At 39.4% G+C, this 27,382-nt stretch overlaps 1 protein-coding gene across 8 annotated transcripts in view; it reads left to right on the top strand.

Annotated features, from left to right (window-relative positions):
- plekha7b (pleckstrin homology domain containing, family A member 7b) overlaps positions 1-27,382 on the top strand; it is a 78,770-nt gene that overhangs the window by 30,154 nt on the left and 21,234 nt on the right. For 6 of the 8 annotated variants that reach the window (XM_085157649.1, XM_085157613.1, XM_085157634.1 and 3 more), the window contains exons 4-11: positions 7,948-8,031; positions 13,256-13,364; positions 14,376-14,480; positions 14,774-14,846; positions 15,257-15,357; positions 22,855-23,033; positions 24,457-24,885; positions 25,137-25,668. In XM_085157649.1, coding sequence (XP_085013775.1) covers positions 7,948-8,031; positions 13,256-13,364; positions 14,376-14,480; positions 14,774-14,846; positions 15,257-15,357; positions 22,855-23,033; positions 24,457-24,885; positions 25,137-25,668 — 1,612 coding nt within the window. The remainder of the gene's footprint in view (positions 1-7,947; positions 8,032-13,255; positions 13,365-14,375; positions 14,481-14,773; positions 14,847-15,256; positions 15,358-22,854; positions 23,034-24,456; positions 24,886-25,136; positions 25,669-27,382) is intronic. The other 2 variants (XM_085157626.1, XM_085157657.1) reach the window with 1 other exon arrangement.

The raw sequence follows: 27,382 nt of genomic DNA on the forward strand, positions 1-27,382 counted from the left end.
CTGGGAGTTTGCAACCCTATTAGTTAGGTTGCTTAATATTTCTGCTAAGTACTCTTTAAAATACCAGAATAGGGAGGATGGGGGTAGGTTTAACTTTATTAGATTGATCAGTGTTGCTGATCTATGAAATATTTTGGGTGCAGTGTGTTTTTTTTACATACAGGTATAACAGAATAGCTTTAGTGTTGTTGTTGTTTTTTAACTTGAGTATGAACTTATACAAAAAGCAGCAAGATATTAAAAAAACAGTTTTACTGATTAAAAAACACACTATATCGGATTCATATCGGTATCGGCAGATATCGAAATTTATGATATCGGTATCGGTATGGGACATAAAAAAGTGGTATCGTGCCATCTCTAATAAGAATATGGAGCTGGAAACGAGCACAATATGTTCTCCTTTATGTATGCACTTCACACTTCACAAGGATGTTGTGAAGTAGACTTCATCCCGGTAAGGTTACAAGACATATAACATTACTTTCTATTACTCGAAGAAATGTGACAATTCTTATTAGCAAAAATTGAAGACGTCAAATAAATGTGATTTGTCATTGGTCTTGGCCATCAATATTCGTCAAATAAGGTGTGGATAAATCTGTGGTATTAAATATTGACCCAAAAAGCTGCAGGGACCTGACATTGATTTTTTTTTTCTGAGTAATGCTCACTTCAGAAGACTTCCCAACTTTTTCTTTGTCACAGCATAGCTCTATTATTGATCCCTGGAATAAGCTTTTAAAAGATATTTTATTGTCATGTTTTGAGGCATTATACTAACACATTGGCTTTGATGATTTACTACTTATCACCCTTTATAAATATTTATCAGCCAGCTAAAACTAATGCCAGTGGAAAAGAGGAGGCAGTGCCCAAAGCCTTATCGGCCCTGCCAGTTGCTGGCATATTTGGAGTTCATAACAATCTTCAACAAATAAATAACAGGAGTTAATGTTTTTTTTAATAGTAAATATAAGAGATCAGAATCTCAACAGCCACATCTACTTTTGTCAATTTTATAAATCAGGTTTCCATGCATTTGTTATTATTGGTCCAACTCAAGTCTCTCTTACATTCACTGTAAAACAATTAGCTGTTGCCAGACTTGTTTTGCAACAGCATGACCAAAGGACAATTGCGACTCCAATGAAATGTGCTGCGTCAGAACTGCACATGCTTTGAATGTTAATAAGACAACACTTCTTTCAATTACTGCCAACCCTTTTGTTTGACTGATGTTCAGACACTGGCAAGTCTGTGCACCTGTTTGTGAGCCACATTGGGCCTGTTTGAGCCTGTCTTTGTCCAGTGCTACTTGAATAGTGTTTTTTTTTTCTTTTCTGGATGACTGTGCTCCATTAAGTAAAGCTTGGACCAAGATTTTCCTATTTCATTTATTCCATCTTAGAGACACAGCTGTCCTTCAGCTGCAATCATTGTGTCATGCTACCAATTCAGCTTGGTGTTGCTGCTGTTAAAAACAATGTAGTTGATGATGAATGAGTGCAGTGATGGGGAAAATCCAGTTATTCAGTGTGAAGCTCGTATCCCTCATTTCCATACTGAACTGCAGTTGAATCTCCCGATAGCTTTTTGGGAGAGACTGCCCAGATAATTCTTCCACAAATGTCAGGGAAATGATGCTGAGCGAGGCTGCTGCAGTCCTCTTCTATGAAACTGATAACGCTCAGTCAACATTCAGAAATCCTGCTGCTGAATGCTTATCTCCTTAATGGCTCCCTGTGCACAAACCACTATTATTAAGGCTTAATTATTTTTGCCTCCTATGCTATGGGGTGTTTTCTGGAGGTCCATGATATCTCCCTTATGATGTAATGTCCCGTCACACTCTGTAACACGCTCTCGTTGCATGGGTGGGGTATTACACGCATAGACATGAGTATGATTACAGACTTCGTTAACAGCTTGTGGCACCTCATTTGGCTTGTCATGTGTGCATATCTCCAGCACATCTTTGATTTGCTTTTATCTCATTCTTTTGAAGCCTATCATCTGCACACTAACAACTTACTGATACTAATGATACTGTACATTCATTACAGCTAATTGCACTGGTCTGGAAATTAAATCAGCAGCCCAGCTCAATTAAATGATTGCTGTTATCTTGTGATTCATTTCACAACATTGATTTGTAGTTTTTATTTCTCTCAGAGGTCAAATGCAGGCAGATGATTTATGTAAGCACACTGGTTCAAGAGACAGATTTCTGTGCAGCTGCTGTTGCTGTCAGTGCATCTTCTTGACTCAGTGGACGCCTTAACAATCACAAGACTTCCAGTGTCTTCCAGGCCCTTTATACTTTCTGTTCTCGCCCTTTCAAGTGGCACCACACATCAAAAATAATGTCTCATCAATTTTGTCTAAGCAGCATCGCCTATTGTTCAGGAGAATACAACTCTGAGTGCTCACACCTTCAGTGTTGGTCATCACTATATCTGTGCATCACCATCAAACCTTCATACCCAAAGTACTTTTTATGTTTTTATCAACAAGTTGTGGCAGCTGCACTAGTCTTCATTGTGTACTTTTTCCTGAGGCTGTTGCCCCCATCGGTTCTGGAAGAACTGAAGCCGTGGTACCTATCATACTAAAAACAAATAAATGAATAAATACCATCACATTTTCAGTATATTGTATAGATACAGTATAGTATCTAAAAGTATCTAAAAGTATGGGATTAGGAAGTCTATCTGTCAACTGGGCAAAAAACCCACCCCAAACCAAAAACCAAACATCTTCACCAGTCACCCAATTCTAACTTATAGTTTGGTACAGTTTTTTTTTAATGCCACTTGGTATTTGAATATTTATTGTTTAATGTATCACATTGCAGTTTTGTCAGTTTCTGTTTGTGTTTAAAAATGTAAAACTGTACAGGAAAAAGCAAACTGAAGTCTTTTTTTGTCACGGTTCTGGGTCTTTCTGACCCAGCTTTTTGAGTTCTTGTGTTTTTTTTATATTATGGTTTATGTTTTGAGTCCTTTGTTGTACTGTGTTTGTTTTTTCCCTAGGTTTCAGTTATAGTTATCATAGGTTTATTTCTTAGGTTTTGTAATATGGCTTCCCTGTGTTCCATGTTGTGTCTACTGTGGCTTTCTGTACCATGTTTCAGGTTACTATGTTTTGTCTCTCCAGTTGCTGTTAAGTTTACATGTCTAGAATTCAGTCAGTGTGTTTCCTGTTTTACTTTGAAGGTCCATCTCTCATGTCAGTGTTTCTAGTTTTGCTTCCCTTGTCTCGTCCAGCCTGATTACTCCCAGTTGTGCTCTCCTTCTGTGTCTCATTCCCTCGTTATCCCTCAGTATATTTAAGCCCTGTGTTTCTCTTTGTCAGTGTCGTAGTCTCCCTCATGGCTGTGTTTCCCTGTGTGTCAGTTTATCCATGTCCCAGTTTAGTTTAGTTATATTTTTTGTGCCATTCTGCAATAAAGCAGCTTTTTGAGTTTAATTCCTGCGTGGTGAGTTTTGCATTTGGGTTCTTCTCCTGCCTGCACACAGCCGAAACATGACATTTTTACTTACTTCAACAATCCTTGGTTGTCTGTTGGATTTAATATTTTTCATAGGCCTACAGTATGTTGGTACCACCGGCTCCCTTGGGTTACTGGATTACTTTTTAATTCCCTCTTAGCATAGATCAATACTGCTTTTAAACCAGCATCAAAAGGAGACACTGAGGTTTAACCCCAGTTTAAACACAGTTTTTCTTGTGTTTTTTGTCAATGTCATCATAGTTATTTTAACAGTCCCAGCTTAAAGCAGTTCACTGACTGCACAACAGATGTTTTCCAAAACTGATGTTGTTGCTGTGGTGGCTGTGAGCATGTTTAGCTGACTTCACTGCCTACAGTTTATTATATGAACTTTAAATGTGTAAACAACGGTTCTGAAAAAGTGTAAATAAAACAATAATGCAATCATGTGTAAATCTCATAAACCAAGATTTTATTCACAATAGAACAGGAAACATCTCATATGTTCGAACTGAGAAATGTTATTATAAGCAACCACACATGTAAAGAAGGCTGTAAAAGCTGGAGGAACATTTTTCAACTAACACTGTTTCCTCTGCACTAAAGAGAAGGAACCATCAGGTTTGGTATCAGTGCTCAGTTTAAAAGCCTGCAACTCTGATGGTAAAGGGGTTCACTGGTGCCTCTGAGATTGGCAGCATGCACATCTGGAAAGCCACCATCAATGCTAAAAGGTATATTCAGGCTTTAGAAGACATGGTGCAGTTTAAACATTTGGGGTTTTTTAACTTGTGTTTTGAATTAAATATGGGTTGATGAGACTTGTATATTGTTGGATTCTGTTTTTATTTACATTTTCCTTTCCAGTTCTTGAACTTGGAAATGGAAGAAACCATTAGTATGAAAGAACAGGAATAACCTGGCCAATCAAAGCTTGTGATCTGTGAGAAAATTGCTGTCAAGTTATTTTGGTGTCTCTACTTGCAGTGTTGTTACTTAGGGCATATCAGTAATGTATGAACCTGACAATCATTTACTAAAATAAATGAATAACGCATTTAAGAAATGATTAGGCTGCAGTAGCAGCATAACATCATGAAACTGGCAAAAACTCTGCCATGTCCAAAACAAAACAAAAAGACTGAATTGATGTCAAAGATAAATTATTCTCAGTTTAATAGCAGCCATAGGTATAGGGCTGCTGCATATATTTCCCTGAAAGAGATTTATGGAAGCGGAAAGCTCAATTCCAGGAAATAGGGAAAGAGAAACAGAGTGAGAAGCGAAGAGAAAATGGAAAGGGAGGAAGATCTCATAAGTAACTGAGGCATTCCCCTGATGGGAGGGAGATAGCTCTCTACCATCCTCTCAGTAAGTGTGGGGTGAAACTCAGATAGCACGCTTAAGCAGGACAAAGTGGAGATGGAGAGCTCCCCCTTCAGCCTATATCCTGCTGGCTCCACTTTACTCTGCTCTTTGTGGATGTCAGCCTCTATGAGAGACCCTCTGCATCTTCCACCTGACACAGTGCTGAGAGGATAACCTGGCACCACGGCGAGTCCAGTGGCTTCATGATGATGCATGATCTCAAAACAGGTCAGACTGTTGCCATTATGTGTATTATATAGCAGTATATAGTGGTAGAGAGATATGTTCTCATAGTGAGCACAGTTTTCTTTTTCCCACTGGAGTTTGTTGTTCTTGAAAAAGTTCTATAAAGATTGTACAAGGAGTTTTCATTGTATTCTCATAGTGTGATTAATTTCTTACAGAAAAACAGGAGTAGTTAGAAACCTCAAGGTGTTTCTGTTGGTGTGAGAGAGTCTTAGGTGCTCCGTCCACAGCGCCTTGCCCTTGGTACCCTTCTGTCTGGACCTAACCCATGTATTGGACAGGGATTAGGCTGAGCGTCTTGTTTTGCTGCAAAATATTGCATAGCGTGCCAGGGCTAAATCCAGTTGTTGCAGCAAAGAGAGACAGAGCATGCTCGTAGGAACTGAGTTGCAGTGCTGCTGTTTCTGCACAAATTTCTCAGGGAAGGTTTTTGGTTCACATGAAAAAAACAGACTGTCATTTGGTGTTCAGAGTTTGGCAACTGTATATCAAACTCAGTTCATATAAAAAGCTCCATTTGATGGTGTAAGGGTGTTTGCATTTGGGCAAACTAAACCAGTATTTTTACTTACAGCCCCCTTTTTTGTGGCTCAGCTTAAACTGACGCAATGAGACATGCCTTCTTGAAGTTCACTGCAAGGAGAAACATCAATCATTCTTTGCTTTATCTGGTAAAACTCTTGACCCGATGGTTTTGAATGCTGAAATATGCAAGCCTTGAACTCCTGTCAGGATAATATATACTGCATAGTTATCAGATGATGCGTCCCTCATTGCTGTATTGCAACATTTGACTTCATAGGAGACAGAAACAACTGCAGGATGACTGAAAACACTGTCATCTTTTTAAAGTTTTGTTTTGCTCTTTGTGTTGAGTTACAAAACTGTTTTAAATAAATCGTGCAACTAAATGAAACCTTCGGTGCTTCCCCACTACATAATTTAGATGGCTGTTCGGTAGCTCACGTACAGGACGTTTATTCCCCCGTCCTTTAAAAAAAAAAAAAAAGCATCGTCACAAGCTTTCAAGGAAGCTAATTTTCTCCAAACAAATGGGCCCAGTGTGCTGCATTGTTGGTACATTAGCTGGGCATGCTTCAAATTCCGTGACAAATAGTTCAGAAGTAATGCGGCTAAAACAAAAGCCTCAAAGAATGCAGATTCCTAATTAACAGGGGAGCCTGGTGCAGTGCTGCTGCCTGTATGTGCCCAGTTCAGCTCAGCAAATTATGAGTGGTCAAATCTCTGCGTGTGCGAATGCATGGGTGTGCAAGTTTTTGTTTATCTATGGATATTTAAATGCTGAATTCAATGCAGGATACACGTGATCGTAAACATGTATTTTATATACCGTTTATACTTGAAGTCATGTTTTTACATCTGCAGAATTGGATTATTTTTCCTGTGAACTTTGCTGAAATGTCGACTCATAAATCTTTCCAGCCTGCTCTGTTTGTTTCCTCCTCCCTTTGCTGCATGGTGATGCAGTGAAGAACCACTTTCTGTTTCTATCATTCTGCGTCTGTATGGTACTGAAACTTAGCAGCTTTCCTTCAGAGCATTCACCCCCACCCCACCTCCCACTGCACTATAATCATTTATTTACTCCTGGCACACTTTAAGTGAACATAGTGTAAACATTTTTTTATCTCAGCAATGTGTTTATCCGTGCCTGTGCGACTGCTTATGAAAGTGTTTAGCTTCTGCATAGCAGTATTTACCCTGTGAGTGCACAGTATTTTTCAGCTTCAGTGGTGAAATATGCTGTAAACGATGACGGTGACGATTAAAGGAAACAAAAGAGAGACAGTGAAAGAAGAATTTAATAAATCACTAGTAAAAAGTATCAACTTAAAAGGATTATTTGTTTGTTTAACCCATCAATCCCAGCCTTTTTGTCTTTTGCTTGAATGAAACCATTTCTTTAAGTTGCCCGAGTCGAGACTTCAAACCTGAAATTGCATCTATGATAGTACTATATCAAATGCAATGCAAATTGCTCACCAACATTTTTTTTGTAATATTCCAACATAAAATTGTTAAAAAAAAATAAGGAAAAAGTTCAACGGAAAAGAGTGATAATGATAATGAGCAGTGACAACCTGTCCTGGATAGGCAACAAATGTGAGGTACTTTAGATAAATCCAGTGAAAGAGTGAAACTAAAAATACCCCAATTATTAGTTTATAAGGATGGGCAATCAGACTTTAAAGCTTGTAAGAATGAAATCATCCATTGAGTAAACCTGCTGGAAACAGGTTTCAGGGCCTGCAGTGTGGCATTATATTTGTTTAGGCTTAGTTTGACACAGTTTGTTGAGTTTGTATTCAAGGAGGATTTGAAAAATATTTTTATTTTGGTGTAAAAAGTGATTATTACCATCATTGTTTAGTCACGTGTAATTATACAACAGACAACAAATAGAAACTTGTCGTGTCATGCTATTCAGCCCTCTCGTCACCAGTAGCTGCTGTTTGCTATTCTTTCATGTGACAGTAACATGTGTTTATGCTCTAGTTAAAGCAATGAATGGCCCATCTAATTGAAATCAATAAAGCTTGGTGGGCTGGCTTATGGAGAATGCTGAGCCCTACACTCTGTGTAAAGCTATATGAGCCTTGGCTGGCTGCAGGGCTACCGAAGATTCTTTTTTTGCTGTTGGCTGAATCATCACTGTAAGCTTATGAACTTTATGTGATATTTTTACCCTCATCCAACAGACAGCTAGGAGTATAGAAACACAGGTGTGCAGGGAGTTGATCCAGAAGGAATATGATTAATGACTTGATACTCCTTTTCTTATTTCTCTTGGTGTTGTCTCTCCCTCTGTCCTGCAGCCACAACCTGAGGGCTACATCATTTCGGCATCCTGTGACTGGACAGATTTCCCCTGAAAACATAGATTACACACTACAAGACAGGTGAGCTGGCCTAACTTTTTTTTAAGTGAATGATGTATATGATGCCTGCTTAAATATATAAGTTAGTTTACAAACCTGAGATGGGAGTATTTAGTGTTACTCTCCTTGAAACGTGCCACAGCAGGGGAGTGCGAGTGTCTATTCTCCACTAACAAGAAGATTAAAATTGGTTGATTTTCAGTTTGTTGTTTATTAGCAACATAACCAGCAGTCATTGTCAGAACACAAAAGGATGGGCACTGTCATATTTGAATAAACTGAATGTACTCCATAATAACTCCATAATGGAATCTATGGCAATGACACAACACTCACATCTCGCTTTGATCATATTCATATCACGTCAGGAGCCATGAATCTGACTCATCAATCTGTTATGCTAATGCTGGCTGTATTATAACAGCGAGTTATTCCAGCCCACCTGGGCTGTTTCTCTCAATGCCGTTGACACCATAAAAGCAAACTCCTGACTGTGTGCTCACTGAATTGTTGAGAACTGTTGATTGAAAGGAGGGATTTACTAGGCGGCAACATTACTATATTGTCATGGCACGATAATCGGATTTATTTCCTTTTATGTCATTGTGTAAATCAAGCAAGGCATTAAAGCTACACAATTCAAGGCAGCAGGTGTCTGGTTGTATTTAAGCTGTCTGGTGTAAGACGATCGTGCATACCAAATATTCCACTATAACAGCACCATGGCGGGGCACAAGCATCTGTTAAAGCAATATAAAACTGATTAAAGTGATTCATATGCATCCTCCACTGTCATTCACTTTCCATCATCCCTTGTTCAGTCCTGCTGAGACACGGATTTGTATACCATCAAAGGGGCTTTAACGCTATGGATGCCTCACTTGCATATTTTCAACAGTAACAAAATGCCACTTCTGATCTCTTTAAGCTCATAAAAGTAAGAATAACACCTGTTTTATGTCTGCTCTACAACAACATTCCAAAGATGCCACGCAAGGGAAAACACAAGTTAAGAAAAGTCAAAGTCATAGTATATACACTAAGTGTAATTATTTTTATTACTATAAAAGACACTGACACAATTCATACATATGCCAGTCACTGTCTGTGTGAAGTGTTGAACTGAGCTGAGGGAAACATTGCACTCAAAGCAAAGTGGATGCAGCACCACAGCTAAAATCAGTAAAAGGTAGAAAATAATAGTAAAGATACAGTGTTGTACAAAAGTAATTTCAATTATATTTTACTTCCAAGGAGCCAGACTCTCATTCTACCTGTCATTTTTCAGAGGAATGTTTTTAGTTTTGTTGGTTAGTCACTTAACACTGACCTGTGAATGACTAACTCAATGGATGAATCAGTGTTATGACAACTTTAAACTGTGTCTTTCTCAGGCTGTTGCACTTTGTTTTCTGTGTGTTTGTTAAATTTATGAAAAATGTCCAACAGTTTGAAGGCATAACGTTGTTTTTTTGCACCAACAAGGTGCTTAAAGATAAATTAGCTAAAAACTTGTCATATTTCTGCACAGTGTGGAGTGTGTCCTTACAAAAATCGGAGAAAACTGGACGAATAGAGGACAGAAGAAAAAGTGACAGGCCTACAAAACTATCTACAACAGATGGGCAGTTCCCGAAGCCATTAGAAGTCCTTAAGGAGCAGAACAAAAAAACTGAGCAAAGATCAGATATATATGGCTCTTCCGCTGATCCATCTACTGTTCACTGAAGCACCATCGGTAATGGTCTCAGTGGAAGGCTAGCTATCAAGAAGCCATTCTTAAGGAAGGGAAATAGGGAGAAAAGGCTGATGTATGCCAAATTACACAAGAACTGTTCTGAAAATCAGTAGCAACAGGTCTGATGAAAAGATGACTCCACCAATCCTTCAAATCGTTATCAGTATGTATGGATGAGGTCTGAAAAGAGGCATAAGCGGAGGCTCTGTCATAGTTTGGGGTTGCATTTGGTGTTGGGAATTATCAGATTTTGACTCAACATGCAGTGCTGTCTGGAAAGCATCTGATTGGCAAAATATTTGTTTCTCAGCATGACAATGATTTTAAACACACTGCCAGTGCGTATGCAGATAGGCAAACACACAATGGAACACTATCAGTCACAGACTGGCCTCCCCAGAGTGTGGACCTTAACGTTATTGAAGAAGTGTGAATCATGTTGAATGAGGCACTCAACATCCAAAGAAGACAAAAGTTTGCCTGAGCCAGTTTAGGCAGTGTACCAAATATTTACTTTCAAGTTTCCTTAGAATTATACAGACTCTGTCTTTTATACTATGTTTCCAAATAGGCAACATATGAGCAGTGCATCAATTTAGAAGTAATAAAAGACTGCAAGATGATACAATTTAATATTTTAGTGAAACATCATTGGACACTTCATATCTGGTAAAAGCTGCATCTCTTAGACTTTCAAACAGTATGTAACACAAGCCACCTGTAAACTCATCCACTTGTAAAACAGGAGTGAGTGCTCTTTCAGGCCTTTTCTACTTCTACCACATGCTTTTTTATCCTTGGTCGTTGCTTGCTGATAGCTAAATTTTATTTCTCCATTTCACAGCATGCTTAAATGTTGTTGCTGTTTTTTTGTTCATTAGTATGTTGACCTTAGGGGTTCATTCTGCTTGTAATAATACTTTAATAGGAAGTGGAAGTGGAATGGAAGTGGAAGTTTCTTCCATTAATAATTGACTCACTTATTCCCTGGAAATATTGAGGATTGAGGACAGGCAGATCAGGAAAAGGAGCTTCATGAAGGTTCCACAGAAAGGTTGATCGGACTCTGCTTTACTGGCCTGAAGCCTCAAAGTTTGTCTAGATTATTCTACCAGGATCGAGTCATTGAGTCGCATGTACACTCACTGTCTAAAAAGATCTAAAAAACATCTAGTCTACCTCCATTTCCATCATAGCAGAAGAAGCAGGAAGAGATGGAACTTAGCGACATTCCTACTTCGACACCACACCATGTGAAATATTGCTTCTCTCATCCACATACCACTACAAATCTCCTGGGGAACTGCTCCAATGACAGTGGTGGTAAACAGTATGAAAACTTCACATAAAACAGCAGAGTCCCCTTGATAAGACAGAAACATCCTGTAAAACTGCTGGCAGCAGTCCAAGCTTGGAGTGAACTACTGTAAGTTGTGCTCCAGTTTGACTTTCCTTTTTTCCCCCCGCTTGTTCTACCTGTATGTTTTCTTGCTTTAGTCTCTGACAGATGCTTCAGTCTTACCTACTTTTCTCTAGATTGTGTGTATTGCGGCACACAAAGGGACAATCAGCACAAGGATCTGCTCATAACCTATTTAATGAACAATGCAGGGGGAGTTAGGACATTGTCAGGTCACATTAGTTCCTGTTGGTAAATTAGGTTCAACTAAGCACAAACTACTAGGTTACATATATAGCACAGAGGTCACCTGACTTCTCATTAGTTATTCCTTCAAGGACCTGATTGATATACCGACCAATACCAATGTTTGGTCACATAGAAATCTGATATTCGAATATATCAGCCAATATTTATCTAAATCAAGTGTTTAAAGCAATCAAAGACATTTGGATCATCAGGAATGCTTGAACACACACTGACCTCATTATCTGAAATTCTGGTCATCTTTAATACCAGGATTCACTATTTTTTAATATAAGGGGTATAAGCAAAAACAGGTAGGTCACCTTTAAACATGTCACTCTCACCATCATAAATTTGTACATGCCCATTGAAGTTGAGATGCAGTACTTTTTGGCCAAAAATGATTGAAGTTTATTTTTTCTTTACTGGTTATTACAGTGTCGGCAACCATAATGCCATCACATTGTTCTGTACTTCAGGTTAAAACGCTTCTCACATTAACTGAGTTCTCTGTTAAGAAGATCTGATGCAAGTCTTGGAAAAGCTATGATGTAACATCATGTAAGGAAAGCATTAATTTTAAACAGTGTATCTTTGCATTGCTGTTGGTGGCTCTAAGCGGACTAATGTTGAGGCTGCCGAATGTAATCTTTATTGTTTTACATCTCAGAAGCATCTCAATTCTGTTCTTTTTATTATCTTTGAGGTGCGTTGCATACAGTATACAAAAATGTCAGAAGCTTCACACAAATGGCTGTAGATGCCATGTCATTGGCCCCTATTTGTAATCTGTACTTTGACGTGATTTCTCTCCTCAGTTGTTTGCAATCAGTCAAAACTAATTAGACCGCAGTAGGTAAGTGAGGAAACGTTGTTTCCTGCATGGAGAATATGGTAATGACACAGCGGGGAAGAGCTTGGGGCACTTGGGGTATGAAAGATGATCTTCTGTTTAAAAATCATTACAATAATTCAGAATGAGTCTTTGGGAAATTTGTGCCAACAGTAAGTCATTCACTTGGCTCCTGGAGTTTTTAATGAATAAAAGAATTCTGCTTTAAAAATGTTAGTCTTTCTGTCCCAACATAGATATGCGCACACACACACACACACACACGCACACACACGCACACACACATACACACACACACACAAATCAGCCCCCTATGAATAAGCTTTAACCTGTTTTCTATCATGCCTTTAACTCTGTGATAGAAGATTTTCTTCTTTATTTTCTTGATAATTTGCTGTTGGACTCAAATATTTGGTATTGTTGTTCAGCAGCAGACACTTGTACTTGCACACTATGGTTGGCTGCAGTCCAAAATACGCTGTTTAAAGTGTTAGAATAGCTTAAAGTGTGGTGCAAGCTATTTGTTATTTGACACCAGCTTGTCTCTGGCATGTGTGACTGTGTTAGTTCTTCACGTTCCCTTTCAATATTGATGATGTCATGTGTGAGGTGGGAAGTAGATTCCTTGTAAGCTGTGCATATGTGCCATTGTTATGATTTTTACTCTTGATTTTTGAGGGATTTTGTCTTTTTAGTTTGTTCTGGCTTGTTATCTCTGTGTGTGCGTGCGTGCGTGCGTGTGTGCCACGAGGTGACTGCCAGGCCAAGTGTTACATGAGTTTTTCCTCACTGTTAACACATCCAGTGGAAAACCATTGGCTCTGACTGGTCTCACGTTGGTGTCAGGAAATAGTCATATCCTTTATATGTGAAAGCTCAGCAAAGGACTGCGCTCTGTTTTATTGCACGTTTGGAGCTTGTCAGAGTAGTTGAGAAGGAACAACACTGCCAGTGCTTTTCATCCTTTTTTGCATTCTGTTTTTCTTCCACGCTGTTGTCTCAAATGTAGGATAGAATCCCGTATGTCCAAGTCAGCGGCCAATCAGAGATCAGCCAACATGGTCACAGAGTCCTCCAAGGCTGTGACCTCAGCAGTCGATGCTTCCTCAGGGTCAAAGGTGAGTCTCAGTGGTTCTCTGAGAAGCAAAGGCTTTAGATATACTGTAGCGCATGAACCAGTTAATGTATTACTGATCGAGATAACCTTTTGTTTTGAGTTTTAGTAAATTATGATGTTACAAATTTTAATACATTTGTTCAATTTGTCATAATATCAGGAGGTAGAACAGGTTGGGGGTTTAATGCCTTGCTCCTTCAGTCTGCATACCAAAATATCCTTGGGCAAGATACTTAACCTTGAGTTGCTCCTGATGTTTTATTCCAAGTGTGAATGTCAGACTGAAAGCACTTAGATATAGTAAAAAGTGTATATGAATGGATGAATAAAACACAATGGATAACACGCTTTGAGTGCTAAAGCGCTATATAAGAACCAGTCCATTTTCTATTATAGTCCAGAGATCAATTATCACATTGATTATGTGAGCCACAATTAACAGTCCAGATTTAACAAGTGTAACGAAATTTTATTTCCCCAGTTAACGAATGAGTCGACTACTATTAAGTTACAGTCAGAGAAACTATATGTATTTAAGTTAAATAGTGCACCTCATTCATTTTGTTATGTTATTTTTTTTGTTACCATGTATGTTTTTTATTTAGTGTCTTAAAAAGAAAATGATCACAAATCCTGATTTTTGTCTTTTTAAGCGACTCATCAGCCAAACAGCCTCACATATTTATTGTATAAATGTACCTGAGAGACTGACTGACTTTGTCTAAAAATAAACTCTATTATAAGTGAACACGTGCGTCCACAGGAGTATACTTTTGGTATTTCCTTTTCTCGTTAAGGATGTTTAAAAAAGGAGCTTCCAGGAAAGAAGGCCATTTTATTATTTTAAAGGAAAAATGATTTTTCCTTTCTAAGTAACAAAATGATGCATTTGTTTTCTCTGTACTGTGTAGGCTAGCATCATGGAAAATGACTTTATATATGTTAATTTAAAATTGCCTCATGTTTTATTTTTATTTTGTTACTGATTATGATTTTTCTGTGGCTCCTGCAGGGCTCCAGAGGTACGGGGAAAGTACACAGTTTTGGCAAAAGGGATCATGCTATTAAAAGAAACCTCAATATCCCAGTGGTGGTGAGAGGCTGGCTTTATAAACAGGTGAGGATATTCAGAGTGAGTCCGACAGGCAGATGTGTTATACAGGAGCACGTGTTAAAGACTGAGCAAATGTTTTAAATGTGTCACGCAGTGAAATATTAGCCACAGGATTACCATCCTTCACTGTGTAAGAGGTGTAACTGAAGCGATCTTTCTCTGTCCCTTAAGTAATCCTAAAGTAATCCTAATTAACAAGCAGGTTATTCCCAAACTGCACTTTTTAATTAAAATGTATTCCTGCAGGAGGATTTCTAAATATTGTGTGTATTGCGTTTCCCCCGATCCATTTCTAGGACAGCTCTGGAATGCGACTATGGAAACGGAAGTGGTTTGTTTTGTCCGACTACTGCTTGTTTTACTACAAAGGTAAGCGTACGAACAGTGCACTTGGTGAAGGTTTAACATGCAAACCTTTAGCGATCTCCTCTGCTGCCATTTTTGATTAATGACAGCCTGTAATTAGATATATGACATGCTTTTCCCACCAGCTTTTGCATCCTTATTACCTTGAGATCTCTTCTTGCGTTGCCATAGCATGTACCTTCTCTCCTTTATTAATAATACTGAATAATAGATAAGCCACATGCCCCATCATACCACATGCAGCCACATGCCCTTGCAGCATCTTGAGTCCTGCATGAGTTATGCCTCGCTAATTTTCCTGCTATTCATAAATCTGCGGTCATTTGTAAACATCGTAAAAGATATTGGCAGAATTAGATGTTGTTCTGAATGCAAGTAACAATGTTGTGTGTGTGTGTGTTCTGATTTCACAGACAGCCGAGAGGAAACAGTACTTGGCAGCATCCCTCTGCCCAGTTATGTCATTTCGCCAGTTGAGCCTGAGGACCACATAAACCGCAAATATGCTTTCAAGGTAACACTGAAGTGGCACTGAGTCAGATCTTTAAAAGAAGTTTTCATGTCTATGTGCAGATTTCAAAACTTCATCTGAGATTATTTATTGCTGCACTGTTATTTGTTAACAATCCTTCCCCTCACTCTGCTCACTGTAACACAGAAAGGCTGTTTGTGTGCTGCCTGGTGCCCAGATCTCATTTTCATATATCCATATGTTTATTGTTATTTATCGAGTTATTGTTTTGATTAGGTATGACACTTCTCTACTTCAGTATCTACCAAAATGTGTCTATACAACAGAGCATCAATAATAGTCAGATCATACAACTGTGGAAAGAAGTTTAAACACACTCATCATGAGCATGAATGCTGTGGTATTTTTTGTTCTTTTTATCGAATTCGCACAGGGTCAGAGGTATACATACAGGATCAAAGGCACTGTTAAAAAAAACGTAAGGGAACACATCTCAATGGGAAAAAAGTACTGGTGAATATCTATACTGATATGGACTGGCTAATGCATTAGGAATGAAAACATGGCATATCATTTGATGGAAATAAAAATGATCAACCTACAGAGGGCTGAATTTAAAGGCACCCAGAAATGATGTTGCAGCTATACCATTTTGTCAGAATTCCATTGCAGCACCTAAAAATGGTGCTCAGTAGTTTGTATGAGTGCCTATATGCATGCCTGACAATGTTGGAGTATGCTCCTAGTAAGACATGGATGGTGTCCTGGTGGATCTCCTCCCAGATCTGGACCGGGGCATCACTGAGCTCATGACAGTTTGAGCTCATCCTGATTGCAGTCAGGGTGCCGTTGCACTAACCTGTAGAGGTCTGTGAGTCCTTCCATGGATCCACCACCAAACCGGATAATTCTCATTGTCACTGTCTCACTGTTAACCTTCTACTGCACCTATTGTTCATTTCATTAACATCAAAGTAGCTGAAATTGATTAACAAACTCCTCTGCTACTTAACAAACCAGATCAATAGCCCACAAGTGTAATTGACTTGATGCTATACTTTGATTAAAAAGTGTTCCTTTATTTATTTTTTTGAGCAGTGTATATAGATGAACTCACTTAAATCTTTTAATAAGTTGTACTGAAGATTCTACAGTATCTTCGGCGTTGACAAGGCCAAGGCCTATTAACTTTTTGTTAGTGATCATGATTGAATACAACAGGTAGTTTCTCTTTGCAGGCATACAAGGATTTTTTACACCAATCATTGAATTAACCAATACTCAGAGCAATAGGAAAGTCCAAGGAACCCATTGAAGAGCTAAGAAGGAGAATTAGGGTAGATTTACACAAATTGAGAAGGCCCCTTGGAGCGATTTCTAAACAACTGTAGATTTAAAGATTATCAGATCAAACAACTGTATTATGAATCATTCAGATGTGTCAGCACTTTGCCAGATTGTGGAAGAAGACCCAAACTGTCTAACCCTAAGATGAGAGGAAACTGGTTAAAATGTTCAGGAACAACCGAGGAACCACCAAGGCTCCAGTCTGCTATGAACTGGAAGATGCTGGAGCACCAGTGTCCACAGCAAGGGGAGTTTTACTGGGAGGGGTTGTGATCAAGCAAGAAGCCCCTGCTCCAAAACTGACAGCTGCAAACGCAATTGAAATTTGAAGATGTCTTTCTTCAGTCTTCTGGAGTACCAAATTCTTCAACTTCACCTCAAATTCACAACTACTGTATATGATTCAAACGTGGTCACATCTGTGTGTTCCAACAGGACAGTGATGCCAAACACACATCAAAACTGGTTTGGGGATGGATAGAGCAGGCTAATATTAAGCTTGAATGATGACCTTTCCAAGAGCCTCAATCCTACAGTGGGGCAAAAAAGTATTTAGTCAGCCACCGATTGTGCAAGTTCCCCCACTTAAAATGATGACAGAGGTCAGTAATTTGCACCAGAGGGTACACTTCAACTGTGAGAGACAGAATGTGAAAAAAAAAATCCATGAATTCACATGGTAGGATTTGTAAAGAATTTATTCGTAAATCAGGGTGGAAAATAAGTATTTGGTCACCTCAAACAAGGAAAATCCCTGGCTCTCACAGACCTGTAACGTCTTCTGTAAGAAGCTTTTCTGTCCCCCACTCGTTACCTGTATGAATGGCACCTGTTTGACCTCATCATCTGTATAAAAGACACCTGTCCACAGCCTCAACCAGTCAGACTCCAAACTCCGCCATGGCCAAGACCAAAGAGCTTTCGAAGGACACCAGGAAAAGAATTGTAGACCTGCACCAGACTGGGAAGAGTGAATCTACAATAGGCAAGCAGCTTGGTGTGAAAAAATCAACTGTGGGAGCAATCATCAGAAAATGGAAGACATACAAGACCACTGATAATCTCCCTCGATCTGGGGCTCCACGCAAGATCTCATCCCGTGGGGTCAAAATGATCATGAGAACGGTGAGCAAAGATCCCGGAACCACACGGGGGGACCTGGTGAATGACCTGCAGAGAGCTGGGACCAAAGTAACAAAGGTCACCATCAGTAACACACTACAACGGCAGGGAATCAAATCCCGCAGTGCCAGACGTGTTCCGCTGCTGAAGCCAGTGCATGTCCAGGCCCGTCTGAAGTTTGCCAGAGAGCACATGGATGATACAGCAGAGGATTGGGAGAATGTCATGTGGTCAGATGAAACCAAAGTAGAACTTTTTGGTATAAACTCAATTCGTCGTGTTTGGAGGAAGAAGAATACTGAGTTGCATCCCAAGAACACCATACCTACTGTGAAGCATGGGGGTGGAAACATCATGCTATGGGGCTGTTTTTCTGCCAAGGGGACAGGACGACTGATCCGTGTTAAGGACAGAATGAATGGGGCCAAGTATCGTGAGATTTTGAGCCAAAACCTCCTTCCATCAGTGAGAACTTTGAAGATGAAACGAGGCTGGGTCTTCCAACATGACAATGATCCAAAACACACCGCCCGGGCAACAAAGGAGTGGCTCCGTAAGAAGCATTTGAAAGTCCTGGAGTGGCCTAGCCAGTCTCCAGACCTCAACCCCATAGAAGATCTGTGGCGGGAGTTGAAAGTCCGTGTTGCTCGGCGACAGCCCCAAAACATCACTGCTCTTGAGAAGATCTGCATGGAGGAATGGGCCAAAATACCAGCTACTGTGTGTGCAAACCTGGTAAAGACCTATAGTAAACGTTTGACCTCTGTTATTGCCAACAAAGGTTATGTTACAAAGTATTGAGTTGTATTTTTGTTATTGACCAAATACTTATTTTCCACCCTGATTTACGAATAAATTCTTTACAAATCCTACCATGTGAATTCATGGATTTTTTTTTCACATTCTGTCTCTCACAGTTGAAGTGTACCTCTGGTGCAAATTACTGACCTCTGTCATCATTTTAAGTGGGGGAACTTGCACAATCGGTGGCTGACTAAATACTTTTTTGCCCCACTGTATTTCTGGACTATGCTTAAAGGCCAAGTCTGTGCCAGAAAACCAATTAATTTAAGTGAACTCTACCAATTCTGCCAACAAGAGTGATCAAATATCCAGCCAGAATTATGCCAGAAGCTTGGTGATGGCCAAGACGTCTTATTAAGGTCCAACTTGCCAAGGGACATTTAACCAAACAGAGGGGGTATATGGATGTATGTGCTTCTGTATGTATACTTTGATTCTGTGGATTGGAGAAAATCCAAAATACACTGAAACCTGTGGACCGAATTCCTATTTTTTAAGTCATTAAATATGTATGCTGTACAATCTCTCCACCCTGGAAAAAGAACAGTTCAAAGACATCTTTAAAATTCCCCATGATATTCATGACCACAGCTGTAACTTCATTTATTAGTTGCTGAGTTGATATGAGACAGTTCTCAATGTTCACCCATAAAAATCTATGTAAAGATTACCAAAGGCATGGATTTTATAGAGCTGCCATTGGCTGTTCCGATTTGTAAGATCAGGAGGTCATCAGAGGTGGGTGTCTGGTTATGACTAAGAAATAAATCAACAGCTTTCCATGGAACAGTTAGTACTGATCAAGCCCAAGAAAAGAGACATCCAGAACACAACTGTCTCCTATTGTGCCCCACAGCAATAACATTTTTTTTTTTACCATTTAAAACCGTGGAAGAGATTCAGCATGCAAGTGATTAGAATAGTGAGAAATGTCTAAACAACACAGGAGTAGCAGTTTACCAGCAGCTAAACTTAACTGAACTAAACTTTTTATTTATGGTGTCTTTTGTAACTTCATTGTATTACATGAAGAACTAATATAGTTTCAAGAGTGGAGAAAGTTTCACTGGAACTAAACAACAGCTCCACTCTTGATTATTATGTATGTTCAGGTTTTTGCAAAACAAGTATTTTGCATGCCCCTAAGGTGGTCTTAACTCAGCTTTTCTTATATCATTCTATAAATAGTTCTTTCTCAAGTTGTGCAGAGTGTGATGGAATTTTTGACCTCCTGGTTTCTGACCTTTTCTAGAACAAACTCAATAGCGGGGATTAGAGCGAACCGCTACAGTACAACTGTCCATGCATCAAGTACAGCAGAACTATTTCTTATCTGATTTTATCCACTATTATGAACTGAGAAGAAAAATATGTTTAGGTGTATTCAGTATTCAAAACAGTGAGTGGAGTATAAGAAAATGTTTCTATCACCAAAATCTGAATGGTAATATAGCTAAAACTGGTGTTAATTGTATCACTTTCACTTTAATATATGTGCATGACGTTTTTCTTACATGCAACAAATATTTTTGTTTCTTTTTTTTTCTTTTGTTTTTGCAAATTCTGACAAAAAGGACACAAGAAATTATGTTTCTTGTGTGTTAACATCATCTAAGTCCTCTTTGTGGAAGCACAGAGAGTCCCTCAAAGAATAATAGTGCCTGAATGTTGATGCAGCACAGCAGCATCTGGGTATTCTGTTATAATCCTTTCAGCTCTTTTGGGCTTGGGCCTTTTTTTTCTTAGATTATCTGATTGTGAGAGCATGCCAGTGTGAATTACAATGTCTGTGCTCATGTGATATGTATGTACTGTGTTTTAAAGTTCATACAACGGGCACTGAAATTTGTATGGTAATTGCTGCTTAGAATATTAATAATGCATTCAGCATATTCGCTGTTGGGTGGGAGTGTATGTACAGTTAGGAGAAATGAGCGTTGGCTTTGCATTAATACCTTGTATTTAAGGGATCCCCCATCCCCCCACCCTTAGCTCTCCCTGTGCCATCATGCATTAAAGAGCAGGAGATTTCATTATGTGTATCTGAGGTGCTTTGGAAATTTTCAGTTACTGCTAAGCAAGCATGAAAACAGCTGAGTTGTTGTTGGTGTCCAGGAATGATATGTCTCTCTCTTAGATCTACTGACATGTAGAGTTAATTCTAAATTAATCTTTTACCTGGGTTAAAAAATGATTCGAAGATGAGGCGAATAAAGTGTAACATTCTACTGAAAATCAGTTAAATGAGCGGTTGGATGTATAAAACTTAAGATGTTGTGTAAGGACTTTGGCGCTGTAATACTTTGTGCTTTGATTCCACAGTTGTGTGTCAAAACACTTATGATGCTCCCATTATTACTCATTCTTGCTTTTGTGATGACGAGGGACTCCAGCTGGAGCCATTTCTGTTCTCTCTGTTTGAATCAGCGCTGATCAGCTGTGACTTTCTGTTATTTTCTGTTCTCCTATTTTTGCTCACCTCACTGTGTTTCTCTCATTCCCTATTGGTCAATTGCCTTCCATTGTGACCCGGTGTGTTTGCGTGGGCGGAGTGAGTACTGTTCTCTGTGGGCGGCCGTCCTGAATCACACAGGCTTCCTGTGTTACATGAATAGGTATTTGATTTCACTATAGCCTCATCAGTAGCGCACCATCTTCACCTCCATTTGTTTGCGTCTAGCTGCTGAATGCACATTTCTAAATGTGCATTTAAGCCTCATCATGGAAACGAATGACAAATCATTTATGGACAATGCCAGAGCAATCATTGCTAGATTAGACAAATCTGGGAAACATTAATCGAGTGCTTTTCTTTTACATGCACCACAATTTAAAACATCTATTACAGTATAAGCATTCTTCCTGGACATGAATGTTAGATATTTAGCGCAGAACTGATAACTCTTTAAAACTTAATCCACCAGTAGCACAAGATGTCCATGACAACACTGCAATTCAGTCAGCACTTTACCCTCAGATGTTTGTTTCATCTATAATCCAAGATAAACTCCCATATATTTAGCAGGTTCACCAATTACTAACTTTATAAATGAGATCAATTGGCAAATGTTGATGCTCATTTTATCATTTCATCGCTTTGAAAATGTAAAGTAAATGCTCTGAGGCTCTGGTATTTGTCTTGTCAGGCTGCTTATTACTCATCACATTTCCATCATCGCGGGAGAGGGAGAATGGCGAGGTGTCAGCCATTTTTCTTTGCATTTCATAGAATGTATGTTGTCATTAGCAGCTTGCCATCTCCTGTACGTGTGTTTATTTTTTAATACAAGCTATGAAATTAACCCAACACAAATCTCTCCCTCTTTTTGGAAGCAGGTCTTGTTGAGTTTGCTTTGCGGTATTTGGCCTCTAACATGTTGAGTTTTTAGTAGATTATTGAGTGATAATCATTCTAATTATTAATGAATAATAATCATTTTAAATTATGAGTGCGACATAGTAAAGAGCTTTCTGAACAGATCAATGAAAATAGAGACTTCTCTTATTAATAACGTCAGCCTGAACTCAATAAACTACTTTTTTTTTTATTACAGGTGGCGTTCTGCTTTTCTGTTAATATGATGAATAAGGATTTCTATAATTGCATTAAGTTTTTATATTTATTTTGTTTCTCATTATCAAGTGTGTTGTATTGGACTCGTTGAAGGTCATGCTCTTACAGTTCATGTGAAATAGCCAATAAATTGCTCAAAAACATTCATTCTGGAAACCTAAATATAGTTTTAATTTATATTGAGTAATTGAAGATTTAACATTTCACTTACCTCTTACTATAGTATATTGTAAAAGGTAAGGAAAAGTATGTAAACAGTAGTAAGTAAAAAACAAAAAAGGCAACACCTGTGAAACTACAAACAGCTGCTTCACCCTTTGAGTGTTTTTTTTATATGCGGTTATGTGTGTGCTTGTGTCTAAAGGAGTCCGTAATTATGTTCTCTTTGTTCCTGTTTGGTTGTTCGCTGCAGCTGGTATATAATTTGTGTATTTCTAGAAGAATTTCTCTTAAAGACAGGAAGGTGTAACCTTTATGTTTTGCTTTTTGTGGTGCCAGAAACAACAGCAACATATTTTCTGCTGCAGCACTTTTTTGCCCCTCCATTCTTTTTCTGTATATTGTTGCTGTAAACTTCAGTGAGTTGGCAGCGATCATTGAACAATAAAGCATTTATCGGCCTGTCTGGCAGCTTTTTCCTGCCTTTAGTAAGACGCTCTCACGTCTATTCCCCATCTCTCTCTCTTTGATAGGCGAGCCATACTGGAATGCGCTCCTACATTTACAATAAGAACTCTGTGATTGGCTCACAGGCAGAACACTGCGGGATGCGGACATATTTCTTCAGTGCGGACACACAGGAGGACATGAATGGCTGGATCCGGGCCATGAACCAGGCTGCGCTGATGCAGCAGAGTCACATGATAAAGAGGTTGGTCTCACTCTACTGGGTTCAGTTGGTTGGGGTTCTAGTGCAAGTTTGCACAGAAGAACTGGATATCTATTGAGATTAGATTAAAAAAGGGAGCCTGGATGTCCCGATCAAAAACAACTAGAACCTTTGCTAGTGCATCATGCCTTAAGGATTCAACAGCACTGTTATACTGCAGTCCTGAAGGTCAGATTCTTTAGTATCTATATGATTCACTAATAAAATTATGTTTTCCATAATGGGCTGCATTGTAACTTCAGTATTCTGCAGCTGTGAGTCCAGCTGTGTCTGCAAAGTAGACTTTCTCAAATATTTAATGGAGGGCAGAAATGCTCTAAAATATATAGCCAGATACTCGCTGTATACAGAGTTATCTTACATTAGCAGGCTGTACTGCATAGCTTAAATGATCTGTGCAATGTTGCCATCTAGAGACCAATGTACATCACTACCTAATTTTTTAATAATATTTTGGAAAGCGCTCAAAATCCCATTGTTGTGTTCTTTGAAATGAAATACAAGTTATGTGAAATACCCTTTAGACATTAGTGTCCATCAACTGTATGAAGTTTGTGAAACTGTAAATAACACACCAAGAAAACCCAATATTCGGGAATAAGGATACATGTTTTAAAGTATGGAGCATTAAGTTGCAATGCATTAAAAAGGTGGTGCTCTAACCTAAAGTATTTGATGAAGATAAAGTGAGTGATATTACTCCGGTACTCTGGGGTTTCCATTTTAGCTATTTGAAAATGTGCATGTGTTGGATATTTAATGAATTACTCCCCGTGCTCTGGATTTGTGTCTCTGCAAATGGATTTGGAAATTACCTTTAGGACCACTTAAGGTTGATTAGAGTTCCCATTGTGTTCTCTATCCACTGATTAATACTGTGTAATCTCATAACCCTGTAACAGTAATGTCAGGTATAATTTACCTTACATAATATACTTGATAAAACATATTACTTTCCATCAGAATATTTTGAAGTACAACATTACATGGCAAACTGAAGTACCCTTCTTTTATTTCTCCCTATGTGTATCATTAAAAAAGTGTCATGAGGGGACCTTAAACAGCCTCTAAAATTAGTGAAAACTTCATAAAGAAAAAAAAAGGGACTGGGAACTTCTCCAGTCTACTCATTCCTTCGACACTATGCCAGTAAAGGCATAATCTCCCTGCATCACTGACAACTCGGGGGATATGAATAAAAATGGCATTTTTGACAGGGTAAAAATGACCAGCTGGCTATATTTTTTTTTAACCATATGAATTCTCTTGGAAATTACCACTAAGTGATATTAATTCATCGTGTGGGTGAAAATCATCTGACGTCAGTGAATCTGTATTTACATTTTTACTGGCAGGTTTGATATTGGTTTAAATATCATATCAATCCTTTGTCATGTCTTCACAGAGAGGTGGAGAAGCCAGAGAAAGCTGCACAACAGGCAGTCCCACAGACCAACCATGTCCACACTAACCAGAGCTCATCTCAGCCAGAAAGTGCTCACAGGACAGACCGAGGGGAAGCTCAGAGCAATGGTATCAGACTGGCTCATGGAGACGAGGTGAGGTATGGATTAGAGATCCAGGGGAAACCCAGCCAGACAGCCCCACAGGAGAGAGTAGAGAGACTGTCTCCAGACGCTGTTAATGGTGCTGCCCATAAGAATGGACAAAAGACTGTAATCCAAGTGGCTCTGCCACCAGAACAAAATGGAAATCTTGTCTATCAGAGGGGTTTTGTTACACGGGCAGACACTGAGAAGCATGTTCAGAGGAAGAACACGTTGGCTCAGGTGGAGCACTGGGTCAAAGTTCAAAAAGGAGACCCCCCGAAAAGGTCAGTCTGACTTCACACAATCAGTTTGACTCAACTAACATTTCTCTATAACAGCATCATGACTAATGACAAAGAAACTTTGAGTCTATGCCTCCCTCTAGTGGCTTTTATGAGGATTCACTTATTAGATTGCTTTAATCTTTCTACTGAATTTCATTTTATCTTATTTAAAGCATTATCCCTCATTATGGCTCTATAATAGATTAAAAAAACACAGCTAAAAGATTTCTTTGTTTTTCTTTCTTTCATAGTGCTCCCTCTGCTGAGTTCAACCTCCCTCGATGGACTCCTCCCTTAAAGCCCAAATCAAGTGCAGCAGATGTCACCTATCAGTCATTGCCAAAGTCTCCCCGTCTACCCTGTGGCAGCAGCTCTCCTCCAGCAACATGCAATCTGCCCAGTGACTACAAGTACGCCCATGACCGGCTCAGCCACTTCCGTATGTCCACTGACGAGCGAATGGCCACCAAGGAGGGAATGGTGTGGCAGCTGTATGAGTGGCAACAACGGCAGCAGTTTCGTCACGGCAGCCCCACCGCTCCTATTTACACCGGCCCCAACTTCACAGACTCCTCATCTTTCAGAGTTACTGTAGAAATGCCACGCTCCATCTCTGTTCCTCCATCACCATGTGAAGTCCCACCATCGTCCTTCAAGCCCCTGTCTCCACGCAGACCACACACTCCTTCAGACAGACGCACAGTAAGGCCCTTGGATGAATTGGCACCAGGGGACAGCACAAGATCAAGCTCACCCGGGCATTTTTGTGCGCATCTTTCTCAGGTAGCACACCTAGTTAAGGAGGCGCTTAGTTTGCCTTTCTTTCAGTTAGATTTGTACATTTAGAGTATTAATTGCAGTTCTTAATACTCTAGTTCTAAAATACTCAATGGGATAAAATCATAAATGCACAGAGAAATGTTGCATTCAGTGAACAGTAATAATTTAATATCCATTTTATTAAATAAACCTGCAAATACCTATTTTTACTTTGATTTACATGATGATAAACTGTAGTTAAGATATAATAGGTAAGAATAGTGCACGTGTCATTCCATATTTTTAATTAGCCTCCCATAGATTAAAACCAGCAAAGAAGTGATTCCTCTGTGTAAGAGGACCTTTGTTAATCGGATATTAAATATGATGTGCCATTCACAGTGATGAATGTCGCCAATGTAATTTATTCCTTTCAACAGTCCAAACACTTGACAGTTTCTGCTTGCTCAGTAACATTTTTAATCAATTACTGGTTAAATTTTCTTTTGCTTTCATCTAAAAACAAAAGTTCTTTTGACTGATTGGTTACCTAAATAATTAATTGATCAACGAATAAAGTAAATGGCAGAGTAACTGAAAATAATACTTGTGTTCCCAGCTAGTTCAATTAATCTCTTCAGTGTATCTTGAATGATGGGAAAAGTGGGGTTTTTGTGGAAAAGGGGAGTGATGGTGTGAAAGTAGCCGGTGTGTTGACAGTGTTGTTTCTCTCCCATAGTAAGCTTGGATGGAGACCTGTACACAGTGTTGGATGGAAAGATGAAAGTCCCACCCTTTTTGAATTTATGTGCTGATACTCAGTAATTGGGCCTTAAACACTGGTGATACTGTGAGACAGTAAACAGCAGTGGCCTGTCATTGACATGGGACTGAAGTAAAACTCAGTGTTTCACATGTTCTGAGCCAAATGACAAAGGTCTCATTCTCATGGTAGCTAGTGGATGTGAGGTGTCACAACTTGGAGGATGTTGTGAGCTCACAAGGACACCATGGGAAGATCGCGCAAGGCGCATGAGAAGGCTCCGACTTTACAGCGCGCACACTTTGATGCTCATGTGAATCGTTTGCAGATTCACACAGTCCACACCCAGGCCTACTCCACAGGTGGTGTGAGCGCATGCGAGTAAAAGCTCGCTACTCTGCCGTCCCCCCAAACCGTCGTAGCGCTCAGACAGCACCGCCACCGCCGCAGGAGACGGAGCCCAGGAGCACGTCCTGTAATCCACACCCTGCTCTCTCTCCCCACCACACCCTCCACATGTGAAAAAAATCTCCCTCCAAACCATCACCACATTTGCCAACACACAACCCTCATAACCAACCCGTTGGCCTTACACAAGTAAACAAAGTGTTGCAGATGCTCTGTTTCCTCTGTGATTCAACCAAGTGTCAAGACACTAATTACAACCATAAAATATAGTGACGCGCAATTATGGAAAACCCTCTAGAGGATACATTTTTAACAAAGGTAGCCACAGTGACTATGCTAGGGAGCGATGTTTATGGGAACTAAATTTAGTTGGCACTGAACTTGGTGCACCCAGCATCTCTGAGGCTGATGGTGCTCTCTGGCTGGAGTGCACTTAAGTAATAGCGATCCGTGTGCCTCTGCGGAATATCATTAAGAAGTATGTTTTATTAGCAGCTAATCCAATTTGCCCTGGGCTTCTCAGCACCCTATAAACATCTCTACTGTATCTCAAACATCAGCAGCGGT

Source organism: Neolamprologus multifasciatus, chromosome 1, assembly GCF_963576455.1.
Source record: "Neolamprologus multifasciatus chromosome 1, fNeoMul1.2, whole genome shotgun sequence".
NCBI lineage: Eukaryota > Metazoa > Chordata > Actinopteri > Cichliformes > Cichlidae > Neolamprologus > Neolamprologus multifasciatus.